The sequence below is a fragment of the Bemisia tabaci genome, chromosome 5 (assembly GCF_918797505.1).
Source record: "Bemisia tabaci chromosome 5, PGI_BMITA_v3".
In the NCBI taxonomy this organism is placed as follows: domain Eukaryota; kingdom Metazoa; phylum Arthropoda; class Insecta; order Hemiptera; family Aleyrodidae; genus Bemisia; species Bemisia tabaci.
In genome coordinates, this window is record NC_092797.1 from 3,841,590 (window position 1) to 3,868,878 (window position 27,289).

The 27,289-nt window shown below is 36.0% G+C and overlaps 1 protein-coding gene across 1 annotated transcript in view; it reads right to left on the reverse strand.

Annotated features, from left to right (window-relative positions):
- The window catches only part of Cc2d2a (Coiled-coil and C2 domain containing 2A), a 29,105-nt gene extending 1,866 nt beyond the window's left edge, over positions 1 to 27,239 (reverse strand). The window contains 20 exon segments of the mRNA XM_019051967.2: positions 738 to 882; positions 1,594 to 1,823; positions 2,623 to 3,978; positions 4,730 to 4,930; positions 5,513 to 5,633; positions 6,695 to 6,943; positions 8,033 to 8,260; positions 9,689 to 9,870; positions 10,922 to 11,003; positions 13,537 to 13,749; positions 14,482 to 14,747; positions 14,749 to 14,796; positions 15,017 to 15,134; positions 16,243 to 16,378; positions 18,490 to 18,675; positions 22,681 to 22,786; positions 23,771 to 23,863; positions 24,638 to 24,739; positions 25,778 to 25,909; positions 27,079 to 27,239. Coding sequence (XP_018907512.2) covers positions 738 to 882; positions 1,594 to 1,823; positions 2,623 to 3,978; positions 4,730 to 4,930; positions 5,513 to 5,633; positions 6,695 to 6,943; positions 8,033 to 8,260; positions 9,689 to 9,870; positions 10,922 to 11,003; positions 13,537 to 13,749; positions 14,482 to 14,747; positions 14,749 to 14,796; positions 15,017 to 15,134; positions 16,243 to 16,378; positions 18,490 to 18,675; positions 22,681 to 22,786; positions 23,771 to 23,863; positions 24,638 to 24,739; positions 25,778 to 25,909; positions 27,079 to 27,081 — 4,197 coding nt within the window. The 5' untranslated portion in view covers positions 27,082 to 27,239.
- Between the last annotated feature and the right edge of the window lie 50 nt (positions 27,240 to 27,289).

Here is a 27,289-nt window from a genome sequence, read left to right on the forward strand (position 1 = left end):
AATTTAAGCGATCTGATACATTTTTCTTCACCAGAATTTTGCATAGAAGACGATTCGCACATCAAAAATTACTGAAACCAACTCCTAACGAAGATATCAACGTTTTTATTTCACATTGGTTACAAGGAATTTGAACTGTCGAAAACTGTTGAAAAAGTCGATCGCTCTACGCAACGCCAATGTGTGGTTGTGTCCTTATAAGTAAAGTGACGTTGATAAAGGAAGTTGTTATGGACAAGAATACATTTTTTTTTTTTGGCTTTTCGAGACAAACGGGGTAATATTAGCCATGTTTGTTATGTTTGTCAATATCACTTGAAATTTGGAAAATAAATCACTAATGCGTTTTTTAAAAGTAAGAATTTGCCTGCTCTCATGCACAATTTTATCACCATTTTTGCCTAACCTGCATCTCTCCATTATTCGACGCATCTGTCTCTATGGCTGCATTCACCAACAGCTTGCAAACCTGCACCCAAAAATCCAATAACAACTCAACCGATGCTTAATCTCACATTTGGACATTTTGACTTTTGGACATTATTTTTTGGACATTTTGACCTATTACCATTTAATCATTTGAGTGTGCAGTTGGAAACTTGGCTTACTCTTGTCGGCAAGACATTTGAATTTTTTGAAATAAATGGTAATAATGCTTATCTTAAGCTTTGATACCTCGTTTAAAAGTTGATGGATGAAATTTCCGTTATCTCATTATTGATAAATGAAAGTTATACCTTGTGTGATGCAAGAATATGCTGAAGCTCTTGAATCAAATCAGCAGCTGACATTTGTTTATTGGATGATCCAGTCCACGAGGCTTGTTCTAGGCTGGGCAATAATTTTCGTAACATGGCCGTACAATATCGATTCCAAATAGTTCTGAAAAATAAGGCGGCAGATGTTAGGCTGGGTACAAAAGATATGATGAGGGCGACAGAAATACATTTTGGTGGCGGTCGGCTGACATCTCGAGACGGGACATAATGAAAGTTAAAAGTAATACTGTGCATGTTTTAATATCCAGGTTGTTAAAAAGTATGAAAAAGTGTAGAGAATGTCGGAGGACTGGAGCCACAGCAATCCTGTTACTGTATTTGCTTCCAATCCATGCATGGAGAGTTGAACTGGATATGGAGGTGGAATCTCCCTGTAATGTTAGCTATCTTTTCTAATATAGCCTCAACTTTGAGGGCTAATTTGGATTCTGGAGGTTGGTATTAGAGAAAACCAGTGACACAATTCTGTTTTTGTAAAATTTTAAAACACAGCACTAAAAATTGGAAATCCCTGCGGAATGCAAGAGCTCTTAGAAGAGTTTAAGTTCCTGAATTTACAATGGCCCCAGAGACATAAATACTGAAGTCATGTTAGTTTGTGTGTTAACACTTTACGGAAATTCATTTATTTTAACTTCATAGATGCAGTTCCAATATACTCTGTTTCAGACCCCGAAACTAAAACATTGTGGTGCTTTTGAGAACTAAAATGTAGGTATGCAGTGCTGTAAGACAATATGCAAAATGTGACATAAATGTTAAATATTTTAAGAACACTGTTAATATCAGAAAAAATCCTAAAAAAATTGATTACTTGTTAGTTGACCGCCACTTCATGATTGCATCACGCAGCAAAGTTTCCACTTTTTCTTGCAAGGAAAGCACTTCGCGATCAGGTGTTACAGGATAATCAATTACAGCCGGTTGAATTGAGCCTAAAGGCGCACTCATATTTCGTCCAAAAATAGGATTCCAGTCTGATGATTTTGAGACATCCCAGCGCATTCTGGTAATATCTTCTTGCCGCTGAATATTTGCCCATATCTTGAAAAAAATTAACCAACACACAAATGTAATGTAACAATGAGACAAAGGTGCAAACGAGGCTAAAAGGTTAATAAAACACAGAAACAGTTCAACGCTAAAACTGTCATGCTGTGAGAGACAGCAGAAATGAATAAGTTGTGCTAGTCACAAAATCATGCTCTAATGATTTAAGTTTATAGATTAGCAAAAAATGTAGGGTTTCATCGGTCGGGTTCAATTTCTTCATCGGTCGATTCCCTAACTTTACTCTGACTTTTTTGCTTCTCTCTGACAGCGAAATTTTCGAATTCCCTGACTTTTGATCAAAATCTTAATTTAGAGTATTATTCTTTTGATTACACTGACTTTTCTAGTTGTTCACATATTATTTTCACTTGTTCAATACTTCTGTTTCTGTATTTCAACAGGGTGAAAGTGACGCCTTGGTTCAGTCTAAGCATATTTCTCTCATAAAGTATTCAGCATTGTTTTCTTCAATTTTTATACATCATGTATTGGGGTATTTATTTTGGAAAGAACAAATAAGATTAAAAATGTAAAAAAAATCTTCAGTGACTAAATGATGCCACAAAAAGTGGCGGCTGAGGGATGGAGTCAGGTAAGCAGCCTGGTCTATAGTTTACGAGTTTATCGGTTTCAATAACTTTCGGTTGCATGAATGAGATAGCTTACCTGAGTTTAACCCTTTAGACAATACCCTAAGCTAGTCTATGACTCCGTCTATCGGTCACCACTTTTTATGGTGCAGACTATGGATGGAAGTTTTCAATAATATTGCATTATTTATTGAACTTACGTTTTGATCATTTATAATACAGTACACAGACTGCAAAGGAGAGAAGCTATCATGGATATCATATTTGAGTCCACTGACAGAATCCCAAATGTAGTATGAACGGCTATTTTCACGCACTAAAACATACGCTGATGGACCATGTGGTATCCCAGATCCAATGATGAGCCAGACTTTCTTCTTCAATTTCATCAAATAACAGCAAAGTAAGACAGCATGGTCATAGTTATTACCGATAAGAAGCCCGATAACTTGATCGCCGGTCAACCAAACATCTAAGGATGTTTCAAAAAGGTTTGTCCGTGATGTTGGTATCATGGAAACGTATCGAGCTATCATTGCTTCAGGGATTTTCTCTGACTCGGATAATAAATTGGGTAAATTTAATGGCTTCAGTAGTCTAGTCACACATACTGATTTGCAATTTGAGTTGACAACTAAGGTCTTAATTGTTCTCTTCGGAAATGATCTGAGTTGATTCTGTTGACAATAATCAAGATACTTGACGACTTCAGAGTTTTCATATGATTCTAACTGATGTTTCACGGGCGGAGGAGGATTGATAACTGGCTGGAGCATAATAAAAAGGGTGAGAAATGTCGCGTTACGCGAATGAGCACTGACGAGTCGCTCATAGCCAAGGAGACATGGAGGAGAATACAACTGGAAAGTGCCTTCAATTCGGAAATTATGATACAAAGTTGAAAATGGGATTGATAAACTCCCAAGCCAGTGTCTTTCAAAACGCTGATGTATCATTGTGCCTTTTAGTCGGTCATCTTCCAGAAGATCAACGACAACTTCATCAAAGAGATGAATGTAAATTACTTCATTTAACATTGACAAATCTATGTTAGTTGTTTTCAGTGAAATAACTAAATCCTGATTCCATGTTGGATTTGAACCTTCCGCAGACGTTGTGCGATAACTCTTATTTTGGAAGGATACCTCCACAAACGGATGCACGGGTATCAATTGGAACTTATCATCGATAATGGTGTCCACATCTTGTCGTATTGGTATTTCAAAAGCACCGATGATGTTAACGATAATTTTGATCTCCTGGCCAAACAAGCCTTGTGCTGGGATCTTTTTCAACTCCTTCCGATTGGGACGTAAAGGACGGTTAGGTTGTAGCCATTTCATGAACGTCAATCCGAGGGTGCCCATATCAGGTACCTGATCCTCATTCACCATATGCAGTAGAGTTCGATTTTGAGCTGCCAGGGATATTTTTTCAGAAACAGCTGCTCGTAATTTATTCAGCTGATGAATCATCCTGAGTCTGTGGACATCGACACCATTGCCAGCAGAAATATCACTTGGGAAATCTCCACACTGAGTTCTGTTCTCATAGTCCTTAAATAAAAAAATGAAAACGAGTAGAGTAAGGTCTTTGTTTTCAAGGGGAGTTAAGTTTCCCTATCTTCACCATGTAAAATTTACTGGTGCTAAGGTACACTTTCCTCAGATTCTACTAGATGGATTTTTAAAAAACAATTTTTGATCGATTTCTTGGACTTTCTTTAAGTTACAGAATTGAGGATTTTAAAAAATTGAAATTTTCGTGAGTTTTTAAAAAAAATAAAAACAAATTGATAGAATGCCTTCAATCATTTTGTATTTTTTTTTAAAGAATACTAAGAAAAAACTCTCTCATCTGTAGTTAGAGAAAAAGGTTAGGGGAAAAAAAACAGAGGAACGTTTTTGAAAATCCATGCAGTGGATTCTGAAAAAAGAGAACCTTACGGTCAAAAAACATTGTTTTGAAAAAGTCCTGCTTGAAGTTTTGAACATAGAAGAATTGCTTCATGAAAACTACTTCAATAATGATCAGATTTTAAAAAACTTGGTCCTGAATTAAAGCTGAGGATATATAGAATTTCATACGAAAAAAAAACCAAAAACAATTTTTTTTTTTTTTTTTTTTTAATTTGAAAGATTGGAAAGAAAAAATGAAAAAAATTCTCCATTATTATTGTCAGAGAGTATCATTCCGGAATATTTGTCAGAAAATCTTTCCATTTCTTTAGGCTTTTCACGGATGTTTATGCAAGTATTTAAGGGGCCACAAGAGGACAAAATTAGGACATAAAATAAAAGTAATTACCTTAAAAATATCTTTTGATATTTCTCTCTCCTTTAGTGGGACGAACCTCAAGTTTTTGAATTCAAGCTCTTCTTGGTCCCGTAATATTAAAAGCTTCAGTCGTTTAGTGATTAATTCTTCATCCACGCACATGTTGTAATCTTGCTCTATTTCATTGAATATAATTCCTCTATTCTCTTCAATTGATGTGGCTTTCACATTCTGCTCACAGAAAAATTTTTGTATTATTACAAGAATTAAAAATAGAATACATTTATTATTACATCATCAACTCTCTTCTTCCATTGATTCAACGAAGAATGAGGCTATTTTTAACAACACAAAAAGAACAGAGATTTGGGCAGTTTTCAGCCTTGATGGATACAGAAATTCCGTGGCTATCTTTTGTTTTAACTCAGAGACTATGAGGAAGGAAAGGAAAATTACTAATGAACTGTATATTGGAAAAAATAAAATGACAATAGACATTGAAAAAAAAAAGGAAATTGAAATTGTAATACATAAATATGAAAAGTTTACCTATTTTCCTCAGTTCGAAAAAAAGAGTCTTACTTGTCTGATTCAGCTTCTCAAGAAGGCAAGGAAATTAAAAATAAACAACCAGATTCTTATTTTGTTCAACAGTTTTTTTCTGTTAAACAGTCTTTTTAGAAAATCCTCTTTTCAATGCATGCTTGTTTGATACAACAGAAAAAAATAATGGAGTAATTTATTCAATTGTTCTCAGGCAGTGAAGCATATCAAAGGTAAATCGTAGTAAGATCTTAGATTTTTGAAACTTACCCTTAAAAGTTCGAGTATTTCAACGTTGTTTGGATCATTTGGGTCCAAACAAGCTTGATCAGCCCATTTCTTCATTTTTTCCAAAGTAGACATACTAGAGACAACAGGTTGGGCAACCCTCCTGCGAAAAATTACATTTTCATGAATTAATAGTTTTCAGAGAAGCAGTCATCAGTAATCAATACATAGAAGTGATCAATAAACACCCCTTTTATTTCATCTTTCACATTCAACAGAACAAGTTCTGAACTTTTCTAGTATTCTTAACTGGCTACATTCAATTAGGCATTATTTATCACTAGAGTAACTCAGAATCTAATACTGGTGTTTCCATCCTTTTCTTAGCAAAAGGAGAAACAATTAATTGATCGATTGCTACATGGACCACAAAGCAATTAAGTCTCGCATTGTCATATACTGCCATGCTGAGCAAGAACGCCGTAAATCCATCAAGATTTTCCCTCGTTTTTTGGAACTTAACTATTTATAAGGTAAAAACTGTTTTACCCAAACACTTCAAATTTTCAGGTTAAGTTCTTGATAGTATTTGCAAAAGAATTCTGTAAAAACATTGTCCCAAGGAACACAAGTTTTTCTGCTATGGTACATTGTTTCCAAAAAATGTAAAATGGTGTTTACGGCGTTTTTGCATTGCATGGCAGTTAGGAGGCTAAATAGGCCTAGGGTAGCACATTTTCGAGGAGGGGACACGAGCAATTCAAAATTTGTTTTAATAATTCAGAGGAAAGTTTTGGATTTAGAGACTATTTGGAAAAGAGGCAAATTTTCTCAGTCTTAAGTGCCTAGCTCACTAAAAAATATCAAGATGGAGCAAGAGGAAACAGCCAGCAGGGGGCAAGAGAATGAGCCCACCTCTAATCATTTTCGCCTTGTGTACAAAGGTTAGTATCTTGTCTACGCTGCTTCAGTATTTCTAAGAGAATTTTATTTTTTTGAGGGAAAATAACCGTCACAAGAGCTACTTTTAAAATTTTATGATAAGTAGTTCTGCTTCGAACACAATAAAGTGTGAGTAAAAAATACTGAAACAGCGCAACGGAGTTACATTCCTGTGTGCGAAAGACAATGTTATGTGCCAATAAAACTATAAAACATTTCAAGGAATATGAAGGAACTTGCTGAAAATGCCTCTTAAAGATACATCAAGCATAAAATGCAGACCTGGAAAGAGGAGCGACAATATTAAGTTGTTTAAGGGGAGGCGCAAGAGTAGAATTCCCAACCACACCCCATCCAGTTCGGCAAGTCAATGAGCCTGATATAAAAAGACAAAGGGAGGATTTATCATCAGGGAGGGATTTGAATGCAATGCCAGCGCCTACTCCATTGTGTTTGGTGCCATCACTTTGAACCACTTGATCGCAACTGAATTCATAACATTCAGGCTGGGCTACTTCTAAAGTCACACCGCTGAAAAAAAAGAAAGAAAAACATTTTTCACAAAGAAAAAATAAGACAAGAAAACAAATTTTCTCAGTTTCAAAAGTGATCCTTGCATTCAGTAATTTCCTTAAACAAAGCTTCCTGCAGAGAGAAGACTTCTTCATTGAAAAATGCGCTCTGTTAAAAATTTCACTTAAAAGTTGAAGGGATTAATTGGGCCTTATACTATCTTTTGGCAAAAGTGTATTTTGTCAATGGAAGAACTGCCTATAAAGCATCTAAGAAATATAATCCCTTTTTACCTGTCTAAAAGGAAAAAGAAGAAAACTCGACTTATTGATTTCAAGTGAACACATCGACTTAAGTTGTTTTTGTTTTCATTTTTTTGTAAATTATAAACTTTGGAAAAAGATACTTGATTATTTCGAAACATTTTGCTAGTTTCGAACTTAAAGGCTTCAAATGACTGTTTAAATCAGGAGACTAAATTAGAATTGGTGACTGAAACTGAAAAAAGTATCTGTTCCGCAAAACTTGATTTCACTCTTATTTTCTTTATACAGACATGTTTCTGTGCCTTTGCTCATTGTCTCCAGAGACACCAACCTGTTACCTGATATGATGTTTCCTGCTTCCAAACCTGATTCATCAGTTTTTTTTTTTTTTTTTTTTTTTTTTTTAAATTCCTTTTCCATTCATTGGTTACTTAATAAATAATTCAGACTATTAAGCTCCGTGTTTACAAATTGTTTTATTCTCTTTTTTACTTAAATAATATTTAAGGTAAGAAGCTTATGTTTTCACCAATAATCTAGCAAACTAAGACATTCTACAAATTAATCCTGTTTCAGCTGAAGAAAACAGTCGTTCTAAATTTTATGCATTCCTACAAATGTTTTTCAATATATCGACTATCATCCTCGTATTTTGACACTGGTGCTCTGCCGGTTAAAATGACTGGGCGAAGTTGCAAGGGTCCTAATTTTAGGTGTCTAAACCTGCACTCCAGCCATCAAGTCATGAAGCTGTTTAAAAAATCATAATCCAAGATCAGAGGAATATTGAACAGAAAATAACAATTACTGATTCCGTCAAAAATAAGGACAAAAATCTGACCTTTCTGGAATCGGTAGATAAATAGTCGTTAAGCTGCGTTCAGAGAAGTGGATATTCACAGAGATGGACTCAGGGCACTGTGCTATGTTCAAAGATAACCGTTCATTGAAGGACACAGTAAAACGTTGACTTAGCACTTGAGATCGCGTTCGGCAAACTTCTAAATTGTTAAAACAAATTGTCAACCAAACAATACACTTGCGCACACTGGCTTGCCTCTCTTGTTCCCTTTAACAAAAAAAAAAACAAAGCTGAAATTAGACGTCATTTTTGGGGCTATCTCTAATACCCAATTATTCAAGCTAAATCTTAATAAAAATGAAACTTAATAAGGAACACAGAAAGAAGAGAAATGTTGTAGTTATCTGCTCCTTACATACAGCTTGTATACATGCAAAATTACATGCCCCACATTTTTATAATGATTAAGAAAAAGGTGGTAAAGTAGCGTGGACCCAGAACTATTTTATCACCATGTCACTTACAGTGCAAGCTATAATTTTAGCATTTTTTCTTCGAAGATTAAATAAACTCTTGAAAAAAATCAATTCACTCGACAATTTTTTTTCCTTTTATATTTAAACTCTTTTAAGATAATGAGACGATAAAATACTCTAACGTTTTAATGGACTGAACTATTTTATCACCATGCCACTTACGGTACGGGCCGTAATTTTAGCATTTTTTCTTTGAGGATTAAATAAACTCTTGAAAAAAATCAATTCACCCTATGATTCTTTTTCCACTTATATATAGACTCTTTTAAGAGAATGAAACTATAAAATACTCTAAGTGAAATTTTAATGGACAAAATCAGACGTTTTACACTCATCGTAGTATTGAATAATTACCCTCTCCTTAAAAGCCCAGAAATTATGAGGAAAAGAGGTTTTTGGTAAACCTCTTGGATTTTTTAGTGGACTTAACAACTTTTGGAAAGATGTGCAACAGTATCAAAACTCAAAGAAATTATCTATCTACAAATGATAAATTGAATCACAACAATCGGAGTAATCAGAGCCTGGCTCTGCATAAACAGAAATGGGCCACCAGACGAGGTGCAGTTTTGAGCATTACGATATTGATTCCTCTTTAAAAATTGACATGGAACATGATTGGGGCAAAAAAAATTATTGAAAGTGACTCCCTGCCGAGATATTAACGTTTCTTGACGCAAAGATTCAAACTTCCCGCTCATAGAAAAAAAAAACAATAATCTGCTCGAGTTAAATCGCACACTAAAATGTTACCGTGACAGTCTTTTGAGTATGAAAATATGGCAACTTCAATCTCGATGCTTCAGTTCAACTCTTACAAGTTGTTTATACTTGGGGAAACACAAGATTGGGGAGGAACACTGCTAATTGAGGAACCTGCCAAAACCGTTGTAGTGTAACCCTGTACTCAAATAGACACTGTTTTTTTTTTTTTTTTTTTTTTTTTGAGAGAGAGAGAGAAAAATTAAATATCACGTAGCCTGTGCTGAAGATAAATGTTAATCTTGCTCAGGAATTGATTTCAGTAATATTTGTTGCAAATCAAGTCTGACATGAAACTTTGAGGAGGAAACATATGAGAATGTTTAAATTTGTTCCTCATCTAGCGACTCATTTTATTAGGTTCTGGTTCTTAAGATTCCATGAACAGCTTACTTACATTGAATCTTTTATCAAGTTTACTGGTGTTGGTTGAATGCTGCTCATATCAATCGTCAACTGAGGCTCATCAGGAGGTCTTAAACATTCCAATAGCTTCTCATGTACTTTCTGCGGATCAATTTCTGCAGCCTTTTCTTTGCTATGGAGGTTGGTGGGGCTTTGTTTTAAATAGCAACCAAGCTGGAGAAGAACAAACAAAACAACTAATGAGCCAGGGACAAGCATAGGAAATTTTTTGTCCAATTCTAATTAAATACAGAAGCAATACTTGTACGATGACAAAATAGTTCAAAGAGCTTCGTTGATGACCACAATGCTTTAACCCATTGACTTAAACCGACGGCTCCCAGCCGTTCGCACTGCGCTGGGCCAGATCTGAAGACACGGCTCAGAGCCGTCCGTTGATTGTTTGCGTTATTTTGGCGATTCTCAGGTAGATTGCGTTCTCATCAATGTTTATATGAGTAGTGTGGCAACCCAATGACTCAGTGTGTATGGTAATTTCTTGTTTTGTTACGGTATTTTCATATTACTGTGCGTTTGCACATGAAATAACCTCAAAATTTCCTGGTTTTCGCTGATTTTGCGATTTTTGCGACTTTGACAGCTATAAACCACAGTAGAGAAATCATTGTGTTTAAAGTTTTCACCATTTTCCTCAAACGTTGCATTGTGAATGCTTATTGTGTCAATTTTCACCCTCAGAGAAAGAATTTCTGGATTATTTTGAAGTGTTCAAAGTTACTGATTTTCGCCAAATTAAATCGTAATTCCTGGCCCGGCAGGGTCAAATTAAATCATAAGTCAATGGGTTAAATTTAGCTGAAATCAATTACTTACATCAAAAATATTTTCATTATAAATTTACTTATTAATATGAAAATATTTAACACATGCTACTGACATGAAAGGTGGAGAGGTTCTCTTGATGCAAATCCGGATAGTTTCAAAATTTTACGAAATCTGAAGTTCTATCACAGGTCTTTGAGAACTAAAAACCTCATTAAATTGGAAAATACAGGTGTCATTCACATAAATCTACCTGGGATTGCAACTGATTGTGAGTTAAAAAAGCCACTGTGGAATATTTATAATTGTGAAGATGAGTCGGTCAGAGAGACACAAAAAGGAGTGCCATGGTGCGATAGTCCTCTACAGTGCTTAGAAAGGTCCAAAATAACTCGAGTGCGAGGCAAAATTGAATCTACCGAAAAGTAATAAAAAGATTCACTCTGAATGAAATGTTTGAAAAGTCCGTGACTCCTTCTTCATTTTGCATCATTTCTAGTTCTTCCCTAAGTTCTTGAATGGTCCTGGATATGAAGGATACAGAGTTATTAGAAAATGATCAATCCTTCTGTTAGGAAAGCTGTCAACTTAGAACTCGACAATTTGAATAACTTATTGCATATTAAACATCATCCTCTCAGTTTCCATGCAATGAAAAGTATTACATAATCTTTTTAACTCCTTCTTAAACCACCAATTGAGGCATTTTTCCATTAGGAAGAAAGCAGTGGAAAATCTAGTTTTACGAATAAGGCATTTGAAAGTTCAAATCTGTATCTTTGAGGCTCAGAGTTGGGAAACAAATTATTCGGAAATTATTTGGTTGATCAGCAACGTCTAATCAATCGTTAATCAGACGAAAAATTTGATGACTGATCTATCTTTTCAGGTAGAGGATTCTGAGGACCGAGTGTCTAGTTGGAGTTGCCGCATCAATTTCAGTAATTGCCGAATTATTCGCGCCCAACTCTGCTGATGCTTTTAACCACTCATTAACAATTTAAAGACTGGTTTTAAGTATTTCCTTTGAGTGCTACTGGCCAAAATTTCAAGTATCTAGCACATAAGCTCAATATGAAATGGCATGAATAAAATGGACGTATTTCTATCAAACAGAACTATGTGCAGGTGAGAAATATGGGGTGAGCCCTAGAAAGCTGCATAAGAAACAATGTAAAAGTGGGCATGATTCCTTTTAGAGAATGGGCCTGTTGCAAACTTTTGCTAGAGCAAAACTAAGAGTTGTTTCTTATAGATAATGCCTCAAAAATCACGATGAGCGCATCGGCAAACTCTGAAATGCACTCATAACTTCACAATCTGCGTAAGAAATTTGCGGTTTTTTGAGCTTCCCGCTTCAAAAACGATACTACAGCACAGGTGAACATTTTGTAAGAGGAATCGTTCCATCGTCGGCAATAATCATCATAGCCAACGCCAAGCCGCCAAAACACGTTTGATGGGACGAGATAACACCTGAACTGGATTAGACCAGATAACAATCGGTGTGTTAACGTTCATATTTTCCACGCCCGAATTGATTGACCTTGAACTCTCCTTGAATTACGCGCGGAACTGCGTGCAAGCGTCGGCCATGATGAATATCGCCGACGATGGAGCGACTCCTCTAACAAAATATTCACCTATGCCGTAGTATCGTTTTTGAAGCGGGAAGCTTAAAAAAACGCAAATTTCTTACGCAGATTGTGAAGTTATGAGTGCATTTCAGACTTTGCCGATGCGCTCATCGTGATTTTTGAGGCATTATCTACAAGAAACAACTCTTATTTTTGCTCTAGCAAAAGTTTGCAACAGGCCCATTGGAAAAGCAGGATTTTAAATTCGGCAAACAGAACTATTTGCCAACTGAATGCGAGATTCATGAGCCATGGGTATGGCACCAGAGCGTTATGGACAGGGTTCATGAGTTAAAGCGCCCCTCCAAGATCTCCCTGTTGTGCCCCGACTCAATTATTGCCGCTAACGCCACTGGCGCTTACTTATTCTCATTTAATCTTACAGCTAGAGAACTAACGAGCACAACCCATATTTCTCACCTGCACATAAATCTGTTTGATAGAAATACGTCCAAAAAGAATCTACATATATGCCCTTTCATTCGAAAACGCTATTTTTGCAAGATATATTTGATGCTTACTTCTGTCCTTGTTCTTAATTTATCTTTAGCCATGTCGAAACTACTCTCTTGGACTGTCTCTACATAACGGCTTCTTTGGTAATGGAAAACTTCCTGTCTCAAAGACTGCTTTTCAATAGAAAGCTATGATTTAATGATGATTCAAACTCTAGGTTGGTTGAAGACCATTGTAACAAGGATCATTTGGACTTCATTTTTCAATTAGGGACTACAATATCTGGCTCATCTATAAAAACGCTTATATGTGTGGGTAAACCGATGGTACATACTTTATTTCTAAATGGAGCCAAAGGCTCAATTGGAAAATGCAGTACATTTGCTATCATGCGATTTGATAGAGGCAAAATTAGTTTTGAGAAGAGGCTAGCCTCATGCTGATACGACTTTCATACGCTGACACTGTGAATTTGGACCATTGCAGTCAATATCCCTGGAGTGGATTTGTCGCATACAAATAGTCAAATCAGGCTTTTTATGAGATGCCTCGGCAGGCAGTCAAATTTTGAAAGTAAGAATTCATGAGACAAGGAACTGTTATTGTATTTTCCTTTTCAAAATGCTTCTCACATACTTTTAACCGTCAAATTTGAAAAACTCTAACTTTTGAAATGATTGATCATTTTGAGGTTGGAAATCATTACAGCAACCATACAAAGATGGAATTTTTTAAAAATAATTCCTGTCTATGTAGAAAAATAAGAATTTTGTCAAAGATTTGCAGAAGAACCAGAGTTTCACTTTGAGAAAGAATGTTTGGCACTTTATCTGGGTATCTGATTAAATGCCTTATTTGATCATTTGCCTGCTGAAGATTCATCAGCAAAAATTGTAGCTTATAAATTCAAGGTTCAGGAGAGTTGTGGATGTTTCTTTAAAAACTATTAGCAGATTTTACTCACTTGTTTGTTTCAAAATCAAAACCATTGACTTGGTTGTAGGTATCATTACTGTGCTGTGTAATAACCAATTTAGGGGTAGTCAGTGCATATCCTTGGCTTTCTCGTAATTGTTTCAGATCCCTCCAAGTGGACAGTAAGGTTGTCAATAGATCTCGCTGCGTCTTCATTTCAAGTAAATATTTTTCTCTTGTTTCTTGAATTTCAAATATGTATCTTCAAGCAAAGAGGAAAATATAAGTAATAATAATGGAAATTATATCCTTCATGAAAGTAAAAAATAAAGCACAAAAGCACAAATAGCTAGTTTTTGCAGTTTTGTAGCCTGTTAAAATGGCTGAATTAAATTTAATCGAGATACGTTCCTTTGTGTGGAAGACAACAATTTGTACAGCAAAGGTGGTGTACAACCTGTCTCAAAGCAAAAAGTGTGTATTCTGAAGAGCTATAGGCTATTACCACCTCGTGTAAACTACTCCACAAAAAATTAACAGATGCTAAAAATAGACAGAGATGCCCGGTTTTTAGAATAGATTCCCAGATTTCCCTGAAATTTTTCTTTCCCTGATGAATCCCTCTTTTCCCCGTTTTTCCTGGTACCAGACACTACGGTTTACATGCAACACAGTTTCTCTTGGACTTTATTCTTTTGCACATTATTCCTTTTTGCTGAAATACATCGTTCACTCGAATACATCCATTTAATACATGAATTCAAGTGAGAAAGCTGCTGTGCGCCATGCACGAAGTTGCCGCAGTAGTTGGAAGGAAAGATGGCTTAGAATGCCTTTGGACTCTTTCATGAGAAATTTTAAGCCTGAACAGTCCTTGCCCAAAATTAGTTGCTGGCTATGCCACTTGCCTGAGGGAAATTTGACAGCACAATTTTCTAGTGCCTGAGCACAGGCTTCAGTTGAAGCAATACAGAACAGAATATAAGAAAAATACCTGCGAAGCCGCTGCCTGTGCAAATCTGCTAGGTCACTGTTTTGTTCTGATGCTAAAATTCTCTCTGTATTCTCCTTGGATGAGCGTAATGCCTGGAGCTTGGAGTGAAGCCGTCGACATTGACCAGTTGATATACTGAATTTATACCGTTTGAAGATGGAATTCAACTTGTTGGACAGAACATGTTCTCGTGAAAAAAGCCAATGATGGGTGAATGCGAGATCAGTTAACTCTATTTCCAAGATGAAATTGTCTTCATCCCTCTGGACCTAAATTTCCAGGTCCACTCTGTTTCCCCACCTTCAAAGGCGTCGCCTGAAAACAAATTTAGGCTGCACAATTGAAACATCCAAGTAAGTATTTTTGTTTAGTATTGGTCAAGTTCATCACTATAATACACCTCATCACGACTTAGCATCAAAGGAGGGACTTGTGGTGGTTGCCACAAATGTGAAAGATAATGCTGTAAAATAAGAAAGAGAAATAAGAACGATATGCCCTACATTTAAGCGCAAACAAAGAAAAAAAAACTTACAGGTTGAAGTTGGACATTCAAATGATTGTCGAAATCAAATTTGATGGCAGGTCGCATAGGAAGATTACGAATTGGATCAGGTAGCCTAAAAGGCTCACCATCTTCACCAAACCATTTCCTGTAAAATACAAATTGAAGCTATAAAAAAAAAGAAGAAAAAAGTTCAATTTGGACATTTGGAGGAAACGTATTAGAAGAAGGACGAAGAACAGAGGAAGTTATAAAATGTATTAGGATGTTTTTACTTTCATTTTGACTATCTCTTTTAACAGTTATTACTAGTAAGTTTACTTTTTTATTTACTCTAGAGGGGTTTTACAAAATAACTATTAGGGACAGGTTCATTTTATTTTTAACTACATCTAAAACGAACATTAAACCAAAAAGATAATGAGGTGTATGAAGAATTCCAGAAATGGGTCAGTTAAGCTCGGGAGGGATTTGCCTGCAAATAGTCGACTCTTACAGTTTTCGGTACGAGAAGAATGATGCGCATGTTAAAATTTCACGAAAAATTGTATCCGCGGAGATATAACGCTTCCTTTTTAGGGGTCCTCGAAAACGTGTTTGAACTGACCGCTGTCAATCTTCAAATCTACGCGTCATAGACGGGAAGATGGCAGCGCCAAAGCCGACCTGCTTACTGCCGCAACGCTGTCGATGTTGACATCACGATTTCTCCTTTGAGGTTAAGTAAGTTCTGTGTGAATGTTTCATATCCTACATACATCTGTATCGCATTCTGATTGAAAAGCTTAGAGAATTAAGAGCAATGGATATGAATCTCAAACAAAGTAACCGACAGAACCTCAAATTGACCAACAAAAACATACCGCCAACACGTCGCCGCCGTGTATTCTTCCACTACGCATTCCGCCGCTGTATTGATCGTGACGTGTACATGCGAAACCTACGAGTGCTCAGTTCAAACGCCGTTTCAGGCCACCCTAATTTTTGGCACTTTCGAATAAACTTTTCTCCCGTTTGCAGTTGTCAAAAAAAATTAGGAAAAAAACTGTAAGCTTCGGTCACTTACTACTTTCGAATGACAAAATAAAAAAAAAATGACTTAACTGACTCATTGTTTGGAATTGATAGAATATGATCAATGACAGGCAACAAAAATTTCAAGAGAAGAGCCTCGCCAATGCTGTAGAATTTAAGAAAAAAGTAGACTCTACTTCCACATCTGATGGTAAAAAAAGAAAGAAAAGGTGTTCATTTACCTGTTCCCAGAGGTGAGTAAACGATTTTGCAATCGATTCAAGTTTTTTTGTGATACAGGGGGCCGCAATGGCTTATAAAATCCTTCCTCTTCGATAAATCTAGGAGTGGCCCCTCCTAGTTTTGCATCCAAGGAAGCTGAAATGGAATTGATCAAAATTATAAAAAGATTATAATGAAAGAAAAGCCACTTGAAAGGAAGAATTTATATTAAGACAACAACTGCAGTATTAAATACTGTTAGTTAGAATAATAAGTATCATATTAGAATACTTATTATACGTTCTTTACTTTTAAAACTTTAAACTTATATTAAAAATAGTCAATAGATACCTTAGGTTAATTAGGTAGTAGTGACATTTATTGTATTGGTTAATATCAATAAAATTTATAAAAAAGAAAAAAAAAGGAAGAATTAAACCAATTGTTGAACAGGAGCAATTAATGAGCTAGTGATCAGATATGCGCAAGAGAAACTAGATAAATGAACCATTCTACGTGACAAATACAAATCCTAGTAAAAGACAAATAGTCCAGGCGCCTGGTAAGTCTACCTGGAATTTGGGTACACAGCGATTTTTTTGGCTTCCTTCATGTTTTTTGGGTCGCTGAATCCGAATCTGAAGTTTCCTACCGCGTATCTGATGCGCATTTTCCGCCATTTTGAAAAAATGGCCTAAAAAGACCTTTTTTGCGGTTTTTTTTATATAGCGGCTACGCATGAGAAAAAAATCCCGGATTTAGCTAATGTTTTGAATAGCTGACAAAATTTGAAAGAAAATGGTATATGAATATGCTAGGTTTGCTTAAAAATTGAGGAACCTCGGAACTCGGAACTTTGGAACGCTTCGGAACTTAGCTGACCGCGGCGAGCCGGATCACGCGTTAACGGGTGCGCCGCGAAAACGTGAATGGGCGCGATGTTCACGATGCTGTATCTTCCTTAATTTTTAAGCAAACCTAGCATATGTATACACCATTTTCTTTCAAATTTTGTCAGCTATTCAAAACATTAGCTAAATCTGGGATTTTTTCTCATGCGTAGCCGCTATATAAAAAAAAAGCAAAAAAAGGTCTTTTTAGGCCATTTTTTCAAAATGGCAGAAAATGCTCACCAGATACGCGGTAGGAAACTTCAGATTCGGATTCAGCAACCCAAAAAACATAAAGTAAGCCAAAGAAATCGCTGTGTACCCAAAATTCCAGGTAGCCTCATTTTTAGCTACCAGGCGCCTGGGCTAAAACTCTCAAAAGTTTGCTTAAGTCAAGCTGTTTCGGCAAGAAGAAAACAAATACCCAGCTTGATTTAGCTAATATCAGGGTGGGACTGAGAAAATATTGCTCCTCGTACTCAGTGCGGCCCTCTCTCAAAAAGGAAAAAATCCTCTGAATTCATGCAAAAATCCCTGATTTTCCCTTACTTTCCAGGTTTTTTAGAATCCTCGGATCTTTTCAGATCTTCCCTGACTGTCGCCACTTACTATATCTCATGAAGGGTCATGAAATTTGAAAAAATCGAGTTAAAATTCCATCTGAATTAAAAACACAGACGATTACATTTTAAGCAATAGTTTCAATACTTTCAAAATTCGCTCTGAGATTTTACTTGGTAGGCTCTTGACTGCAATGCCGATGACAATAGTTCTTTTGACAGATCAAAATGACTGTAGCAACAATTAACATGAGAAATTCGATCAAAAGCCACTATCACTGGTAATTGAAATATCAATGATGAATCTCGGTTTGTGGCGTTGTAGACTCCTGTCATACTTTATTTTCTATATCAAAAACTACAGAGCGTTCTTTTATGAAAATTTCAGTGATTTTTCTTCTCTTTATAAAGAACATTATGTGAAAACTTCAAGCGATGATGTTGGTTTGGTCTCTTCTTAAAAAAATTTGATTTTGAAACACTGCAACCAAGATCCGCATTTTTGCAGTTTCACCGTCAATATGCGCTTCATTGGCAGATTACAATGAGATGGAATTGTGACGGAATGTTGTGCTTCGCAGTTTGTATGGCATGGTCCGTATCATCGTGCCCTTGTCAGGCAAGGTTTAAAAAAAGTCATTGCAGTGACTCTAGCTTGCTTGATGACCAATACAAAAATCTGACCCAAAGAGGGCACATTTGGAGGGGACCAGCTAAATCACATCATTCCATTGTAATTTTCATTGTGACAACCCAACTAAGCATGCATTTTAATGGTCAGCTTTGCAGGGAAAATTCAAAATTTAAAAATACTCACGCTGATCAGATGTGACATGACAGTAGAGCTCTTTTTCTTTGGCAATGCGAGCGTTAATGTTTTCAGAAGTTGGGGGTATGTAAGAATCAATTATAATGTCATTATCTTGCTTAGCCAGACCAAGATAATCAGCGGTTAGCAATTTGACATGATCTTCATACTCACCACTGACAACTGCATCATCATCTACAATCAACACCAGGTGGATTAGAATTTAGCGGATACAAGCAGAGTTGCCACAGAATTTAGAAAATGAATTTCCCTGGTTTCCCTATCACATTTTGGCAATATTCCCAGACAACTGAAGATATACTACGTGGTTAAAAAGACATTATTTTAAAAAATTTCTGGGCAAAATTAATTGTTCGAAATGTCAAACCCATTCTTAATAAGGAAATAAAAGTGATTTAACAATTTTTCCCTGGCACTTTCGTTATTTTCACTGACATTTTCAGGTTTATCCTGACTTTTTAAAATTCTCTGAAATTTCCTGGTTGTTCCAGTATTCCTTGGTTGTGGCAACCCTTATTAAATTAATTTTCTGAGATTTACATGCTAGATAATTGTAAAATTATAACCAAAGTTCAGTACAAAATGTCAAAAATTTATATTAATTCGCTTTAATTGTAGTCTAAGCGAAAACACAGAGATTCTAGGACGGTGCATACAACCCAGAAATGCCCTTCTTGCAACCAGCGTTTCAATTGTAGAGCGGTATATATGTACTTTGTGCTACCTGTTGGTAATGATAGTAACTACGACTTGCCATAGTTGTTGACAAGTTGCGCTGTACTCTTTGCGAAAAACTATATTTAAAATTCAAAGAGTTAAGAAGAATTTAAGAAGAATAAAGTCCAACCGCCCCAGCTGTTGGCCATAGCTCGTTATGCTTATATTTCAAAACGAACGGTTTGACTATTGCTGAAACACACAGGGGACCAAATCGTAGGGTTAAGGGAATATTGGATGGGAGCAGAGGACCGCTAAATGCTGTTTCCTTCTGCATGGGAGATTCAAAGGGAAAATTTATCAATCCAGACCTGTTGCAAGAAAGGCATAGAGGCTACGTCGCTTTCAGCGTTAACATTATCCCATGTCTTGTGCTTGTTACCTGGAACGACTGCTGGACATCCGTTGGTTTCTTTATCTCAGGTAAACCCACGTCAGGCCCAATTTTTACACACTCTCCCCCCATAAACCCTGGTGCTATACACAATTGGTAGCATGCTTGATGCATTCTTGGATACTATGCATTCATGTCTCATTGTCTTAACATGATTAAACATTCTTGATAAACTGCGCAAGCAACCTCTATTACACGTTTTTTTCATTAAATATATGAACTTGGCACAAAAACAATTGGCAAAAGGCCTGAATGGTTTCCTTTCCTTTCAGTTCTTGTTTAGTAGAAAGGCAGTAAATCCTGATTTAACTTATTCTACACTCCAGAGGCTTCTAAGCTTTCATACACTACCACTGAACAAACAACCTACTGACAGAAGAAAGCGCATCTATCAGTCACTACAAGCTTGGCAAAGGAGAGAAAAAGAGAAAAAAAGAAAAAAGAAGAAGAAGAAAAAAATTCATTTCCATGAATGCACTATCCTGACTGGCTGTCTCAAGTACGTTATATAAAACACACGGCTGTCTCACATTCTTGATCAAATGCTCACAAATGATCAGTCTTCGACAAGCCCCGCCTCCTTCAGGTACTCTTTCTGGGCAAACCGTCTCCATTTATGATGTAGTAATGCTCTGAAAAGACAACTTTCATCCCCAGGCATTTTTCCGATTTGCACACTTCCCGCGGTCACTGATACTAGTTTTTCCATTATTGCTGACACTTTTCTGCTAAACACATACACTTTAGTAACAAGGCAGTAAATTCCCTCTTTTAACTTATTCTACACTCTAGAAGCTTCTAAGCTTTCAAACACTACCACTGTACAAACAACTTACTGACAGAAAAAAGCACATCTACTAGTCACTGCAAGCTTGGCAAAGTAGAGAAGAGCAAAAGCAAGAAGCAAAAAAAAGAAAAAAAAATTAATTAAAAAAATTACAGGGGGTGGCGACCTGGACCGCGAGCTTTGCAACAACCCAGGTAAGAAAATAACTTAAAGCAAAAACAGCAAGCAGCAATATATGTGAACAAAAAACAAACAAAAAAATAAATAAATAAATAGATAATAATTAAGTAGCAAATTTAGACGGTGAAAAGCGTGCATTAGTGCAATAGGGGTTTGATGGTAGCAGGGAATCCGGGTTGTGCTTTGGTATTTTTATACATTTGCTCGCCGGTCCCGGCCTTGTTAGGGGGCGGGGGGGGGGGGGGCGAGAAACCGCTGAGATCTGGTTTCATAAGCTCTAACTCCTAATATGCGAGGCGAGAGGACTTACTACTTATAGGTGGGGCCGGGTCTTGAATCATGCAACACCAAAGCAACTACTACCAAATCAAGCAGTCATTCCAGCACTACACAACCCATCTGGAGACCACACGAAAAGGCACTCAGAATGAAAGCTTTCCGCGGCGAAGCTATCAAATCCCACCCCAAAATTCAAAGAGTTAATAAATATAATCATATGACGAATTCCCAAGTACCATAGGTTGCAACAACTTGCAACGAAATCTTTTGATTCTTGCAACTAATAGATTGACATGCAGATTGTCTACTCTTTCCCCCGAAGCAGCCTATCATTGTTGGAACTAGTTGCAAGTAAGTTGAAACATGTTTCAACTTCAAAGTATTGCTGGTTGCTTCTTTTTCAATTTTATGGAGTGCAAGAATATTGCAAATTGTTGGTACAGAGTCAAAAGAAGTTCCAACTGCTTGCCAGTATTGCTTAAGATTTTATAGTATAAAACCTTGAACTTTTGCAAGGGAATTATTACTAACGCCTGGAAGAGATGTTCTAGGAATCAAACTTGGGGACGCTGTTAAAAAAAAATTCACATTCTTCAGAATTCTTGGCCAATGTTGGTAAACACTCAAAGCATTTCTGAGATTTTGCCGTGTTGATGAATTTATCCAGATTTTCTTGAGGAAATCTTCGGTCATATTGGTTTAAAAACTTCACTCTTTATTTCAATAATTCTGGCACCATTCGTAAAATTCTCAATTTTCGTGTTTTAGAACATTAAACAAATCTTCTCTGTTCTCCGAGACATTCTATCCGTGACAGTTGCACTATTCCCAAACTTTTTTGAGAATTTTGGCGTCGTCCGTTTAAAAATTCAAAACTTCTCACGTTTGCGCAAATCAAACCTTTTCGAGAATTTGGCAAAGTTCGCGGTCAAAATTTGCGAAAATTTAACAACGCTGACCAAAATTTTTTTTAACATTTTCTCAACATCCTCAGGCAACGTCGAAGAAGTTGCTAGATTTCATGCAATACCAAATTTCTGTATGGTTTGACAACTTTTTCTTCGGATCGATCCCCCAATCGCCGAAAAACTTGCCACTTATTGACGCAAAAGTTGACAGAGATGTTGCAACAATCTGGTTTTTCAAAACTTTTTAACAATAAATTGTTTTTACACCGTTCTTGCAACTTATTCACATTGAGCAAAATAGCTATCTTGGGTCTGCAACTGTGCTGTGCGACCCAAAATGATGAGATAGATTTTCATCCCAATATGATTAATAGGTTAATGCAACGTTTTTGGTGAGGCAACTGTTATTTTTAATATGTTGACTGACAAAACGTTCTCTCATTGCTCGATTATATAATTTTTTACAGATTAACTATAAGTTTTCACTGAGATAAGCGTATTTTTTATCCCCAGGCATGACTTCAAAAAACGGAAATTTCGAGGTAATGTGACATGTCTCCATTCCCACCATAAATAGTGGACTGTCTGTCTGCGTAAATGGAGCGATTTGAGATGCTTCCAAGACTGCTAAGATTGTCCAATATTGCACTTGAGTTACAAAATAACCCATCCAAAAGCTCTGCCATCAATTTTTCCTCACTATTCAAGTGAAAACTAAAAATTGGACTGTTAAATTTTATTTTTTCTAGGCCCAAAATGCTTACAAAAAAATGGCGACCCCACGGACCTCAGCGGCAATTGGAAGCCTCATGCGGGCCCGTCACGTTTACCAAAGAAGTCACTCATAGTTCAAAAGGGCATAAGGCCTTGAGACCTTTCATTTAGTATGTGTAAAGAAACAAGGTAACCAATACCTTTTCGACTGACTCCACTCTGAATTTCCATCTGAATTTCAGCTTCTTGAGGATGCTCTACAAAGACTTTGGCAAAAAAATCAAATGCCTCTTCACTTGATAAAATCTGAAAAGAAGCCAATAGTAAAATTTTTTGAAAAATTAAAATCTCAATTTGTATAAGAACCAAAGCCAAAATTTTGAGGCTTATTAACCATTATACTCTTCTTTCAAACATTTTCGGAAAAGGCGTAGAAAAGAGAGACCTCTTTTTCCCTGTTCTTCATTTGATCAAAATTTAGTTGAAAAATGAATTCTAAAGTCACCAAAAAAAACAAACTCATTTTAAATGTAAAAATAACTTGAGAACAGATTTAATGCCGTCCCATGAAAATCCAACTGCCATGCATCCGTTTTCATTTGCTTTTGTTTATTTACTTTTATGTCAAAATTGTAATGAGAAGTTAAATATCCAGACAATGTTTGCAATATTGTTTGAAGTTAATATTTTTGTCGGTTTTTTGACATGAAATCAATTGTTCATGATATGGATGGTGTGGCGGCTATGTTTCATAGGACTCACAGTAGTTAAAACCATGAGTTGTTGCTTCATATAGCTTCATAAATTTTAAGCTGATGAGATTTAGGAATTTCTAATAGTAAACTGAAATTCTGAATTTGGCTAGTAAATCAGTAATAAAATAAATCTAACAAGGCGCATTAGTGTAACGTGTTGCTATTTTGAGAAATACGTGTTTGAAGTTTTGAAATTGCATGGATCCTTATGGCGAAAAGAAAGTTCAAACTGACTTTTTGATGCTTATAAGTTAGATTTTGTGAGCAAATTTTTCACAGAATATAGATTAAAACTAGTTTTACTTGAACTCATTAATATTTCAATTTTTCAAAAACTGCACTCATGCACCTTGTCCTTCAAGCTCCTCATTCCTTCTACATTTGAAAACAAGTTTTGTCTATCCATAACTAAACAATTCAATTACACAATTCATTGTTTCATTGTTGCGTTTCATTACATCTTTTCATTTACTTCAAACGCTTTAGGGCAACCATTTCATGTGACACATATGTTAGAAAAATCAGGAAAAAATACCTCTTTTAATGGCTCATCGGTTTCCCTCCATTTATGTCTTAGTTTTGAGTGATTTCTTAGGGCTTTCTTTATTTCTATCTCCTCTCCAGACAGCTGGGGAAAAAAACGGAACAGAGCTTAATCATGCTAATAATTATTAGAATTCTGAGTTATGCAACTAAGAAGTCAATGATGTACAAGATTTTGTAATTTAGGGTTGTAAGAACTGGCCCTGTTACGGTGAGTCAAATTGGGAATAGTCAGTGTCTTATCGTTGAAGTATGAAGAGGCACTAACATTAAAATTTTCTTGGAAACTTTATTACTTTGATAAAATCTATTATTGCTTCCTTCAAGGCTACACAGAAGCTACTAAAATTACCATACAGAGCTCCAAAGCATGTGAATTACGCTTAGAACCCGAGTGAAATTTTGTTGAATTTTTTATTCTCTAATAATTGATTTGGTCCCAATATTTGTAAACAGCTATGCTTCAGACGAAATCCACGGATACATTCATAAATTCTATCAAGATGATAGCTAGCCATACCCTCAGCCCCTGTAGTGCTAGTTTTCAGTGTACAGGCATGCCTCTACCAATTTCGTCTCTTGAGTATCAATACTTGACTGACTGGTGAAACTGATAGACGCAAAGACTATTAGTGATCAACAATTTAATCCCAAAAAGCTAAACAGGGGGCTGACTACTACTGGATAACTCCCTCATCCAACCTATTCCAAAGGGTATCAGAATGAAACGATCATCCATGGCCACAAGGACCATTCTTGAGGATCCCACCTGGGACCTCGGAGCAGACAGCTGGTTGCCTTTCTCATAAAACTTTGAGGCTGGCGCAGGTACTTTCAGGAACATGAAAATTTAACTCACAATATCATTGACCGTGGAGAAGAGAGGCCTTGATTTCAGATCACTTTGATGCGTCCTGCTTGCATTCTGATTTATGATTTGAAACGAGGAGCTGGCTCTCTCCTGCAATGAAAAATGTGTGTAATTTCATCTGTTTAATCAAAATACTGAAAGGTCAGCTGGGAAACTAAAACCAATCAGCGCTCAATCATTTTCCTTTACCAGATGCCTTTCAGGCTCATTTGACTAAATACAATCACTTCATCATTTTTTTAAAATCATTTTATTCCTTAACACTTTTAGATGAAGAAAAATGCTGAGTGCTGATGCAAAACAAAATTCATTGCTTTACTTAAACAGTGAAATTTTAAAATTGCTTTAAACACTCACTTGAACGTTGCAAAAATAAGCAACTGTTAACTTTAAGGATCTCTAGGAAGTTCTTCAAAGCATTTCAACCTTTTACATTCTCGTAATGCAGTGAGTAATTTTATCTCTTTTCTTCATTTTTATTGTTTATAAATAATAAGTACCTAATAAAATTGAAAGTTGTGCCTTGTTGACAGTAAGACTATGAGAATTCTTCAAATTTTCTGTGTTAAGAAATTTTTAAACCAAGGCATTCACATTTACCCATATACGTTGAGAGTGATCAGGGAAACCTACAAATAGAGACAACCAATTGTTTCTGTACATGAACTTTCAACCTTTTTTAACCATCCAGCTCAATGAAATTTATTTGTCCTCACAGTTTGAACCCATCAGTTGATGTTTTTTACTTCCTCCATTTTGCTCTTCCTCCCCACCCGATCAAACAATATGTACCTGTAAGTACTACCCTTGCTCACAACCACATTTTCTTTTACAAATTCACAGTTGTAGAGGGTATCTTCACATGCAAAAGCATGTTCAGAGGATCCTTAGGATTGGTACGCAGCGAAGGAAGTCCGGCAAATTCCCAGATTTGTCTCACTGGTTCTTTGGAATACTTCATGGCTGTAGGGTCCAAACTACATCTTAAAATGATGTTTTTTTCTATCATAGAGACTGAGAAGAAAACAGAGGGAGAATTAAAAGTAAAGCAGGAAAGAGCGAGCAATACACTCATCAATTTCTTTGAAAGAGTGAGCGACTGAATTGCTTAAAAACTTTCAAAATTACCTTCACTGACTGAATTCTGTCTTGTAGCTTTTTCCGGTATGATTTACTGTCAGATTGAGTCATATTGCTTTGACTCTTAATAGACGATTCCTCTGCTGAGAGTTTGTCATCTTCTACAAGAGCTGCTTTGTCCTATTAACAGAGATTCCAAAAACGATGAGAAAAGATCATTACATCTTTGCATCTGAACACTACTAATTTGGAGCCATTAGTTATATTTGATTGTTCCATGTCAAAACATTAGTTATATTTGATCATTTCATGTTAAAACATTAGTTATAATTGATTATTTCATGTTAAAATCTTCAGTGTTTCAAAATCTTAGTGGAACGATTGGTTACTTATATTTGATTATTTCATGTTAAAAACAAATTTGTAAAGACTAAAGCAGTCTAGAAATGTGTATGTAAATAGGTTCAATTGTTAATTTACAAAAAAAAAAAACTAATCTGGAGCAAATATCTACCTGTAGGTAGTACAGGCATAAATACTCTTTGAATCGTTATGCTCTGCCACAAAAAAACATGCAATAGTTACGCTAGTAGCAGAAGATGCACGAACAAAACTACATATTACTTACTGATGAAACTACCAAAAAATATCTCGGTTGGCAATGTTGCACATTTCTAGTCACATTTTACTTTAAGGTGATTCGTCAAGCTCAAGTAACCTGGACAAACTGGCTTGCAATATATCGCACCGATAAGGTCAAAAATCTCGCCAGATTTTGAATTTTGAGCAAAACCAAGGACAAGAGCCCCTCTGGATAGGCCTAAAAAATCATTCTAAACTCAAAAATCGGCAAAATTCAGAGAAAGGAAAGCAGTGTAAAGAAAAAAACCTCCCATTCAATACAGAAATTGATAGCTGAATCGAATACGAGGTTTTTTTCCTAATACTATGTATTCAGCTTTCATTTCTCTGAATTTTGCCAATTTTTGGGTTTAGAATGATTCTTCAGGCTTAAGCGCAGGGCTATCTTCCTTTTTTTCGCTAAAAATTCAAAATCTGCCAAGATTTTTGACTTAATCAATGCAATTTATCACATGCCAGTTCGACCACTTCTTTGGAGCTTGACAAATCACCTCAAATCCTACAAAGGGAATGGAAATTTTGAGACACAACGGTCAATAGCTGTTTTATAAAGTTTGAGAGTCAGATGGAGATGGAGTTCAATTCAGGACAACTGAGATGATAAATATGATAAGTTCCATCGAAATCTACCAAAACCTCATTGGACATGAGTCTAACTAAGCGAAAAAAAGCGATTGAAAGTGAGGAGGTCAACTCAATTTACCTACCATAAATTAGTCCAGTTGCATTAGTGCCGATTCTCAAAAATTATTTTCAAAATTTTCATTTAATTTTAGACTTGCGAGAGAAAATCACAAACTGACAGAGCAAAGGAAAGAAAGGTAAACAAAACAATGCCGAAACCAGGAACATGGACAAAGAGAATAAATAGCAGGGACATGGACCAAGAGAATAAATAAGGACTACCAACCTCCTCTT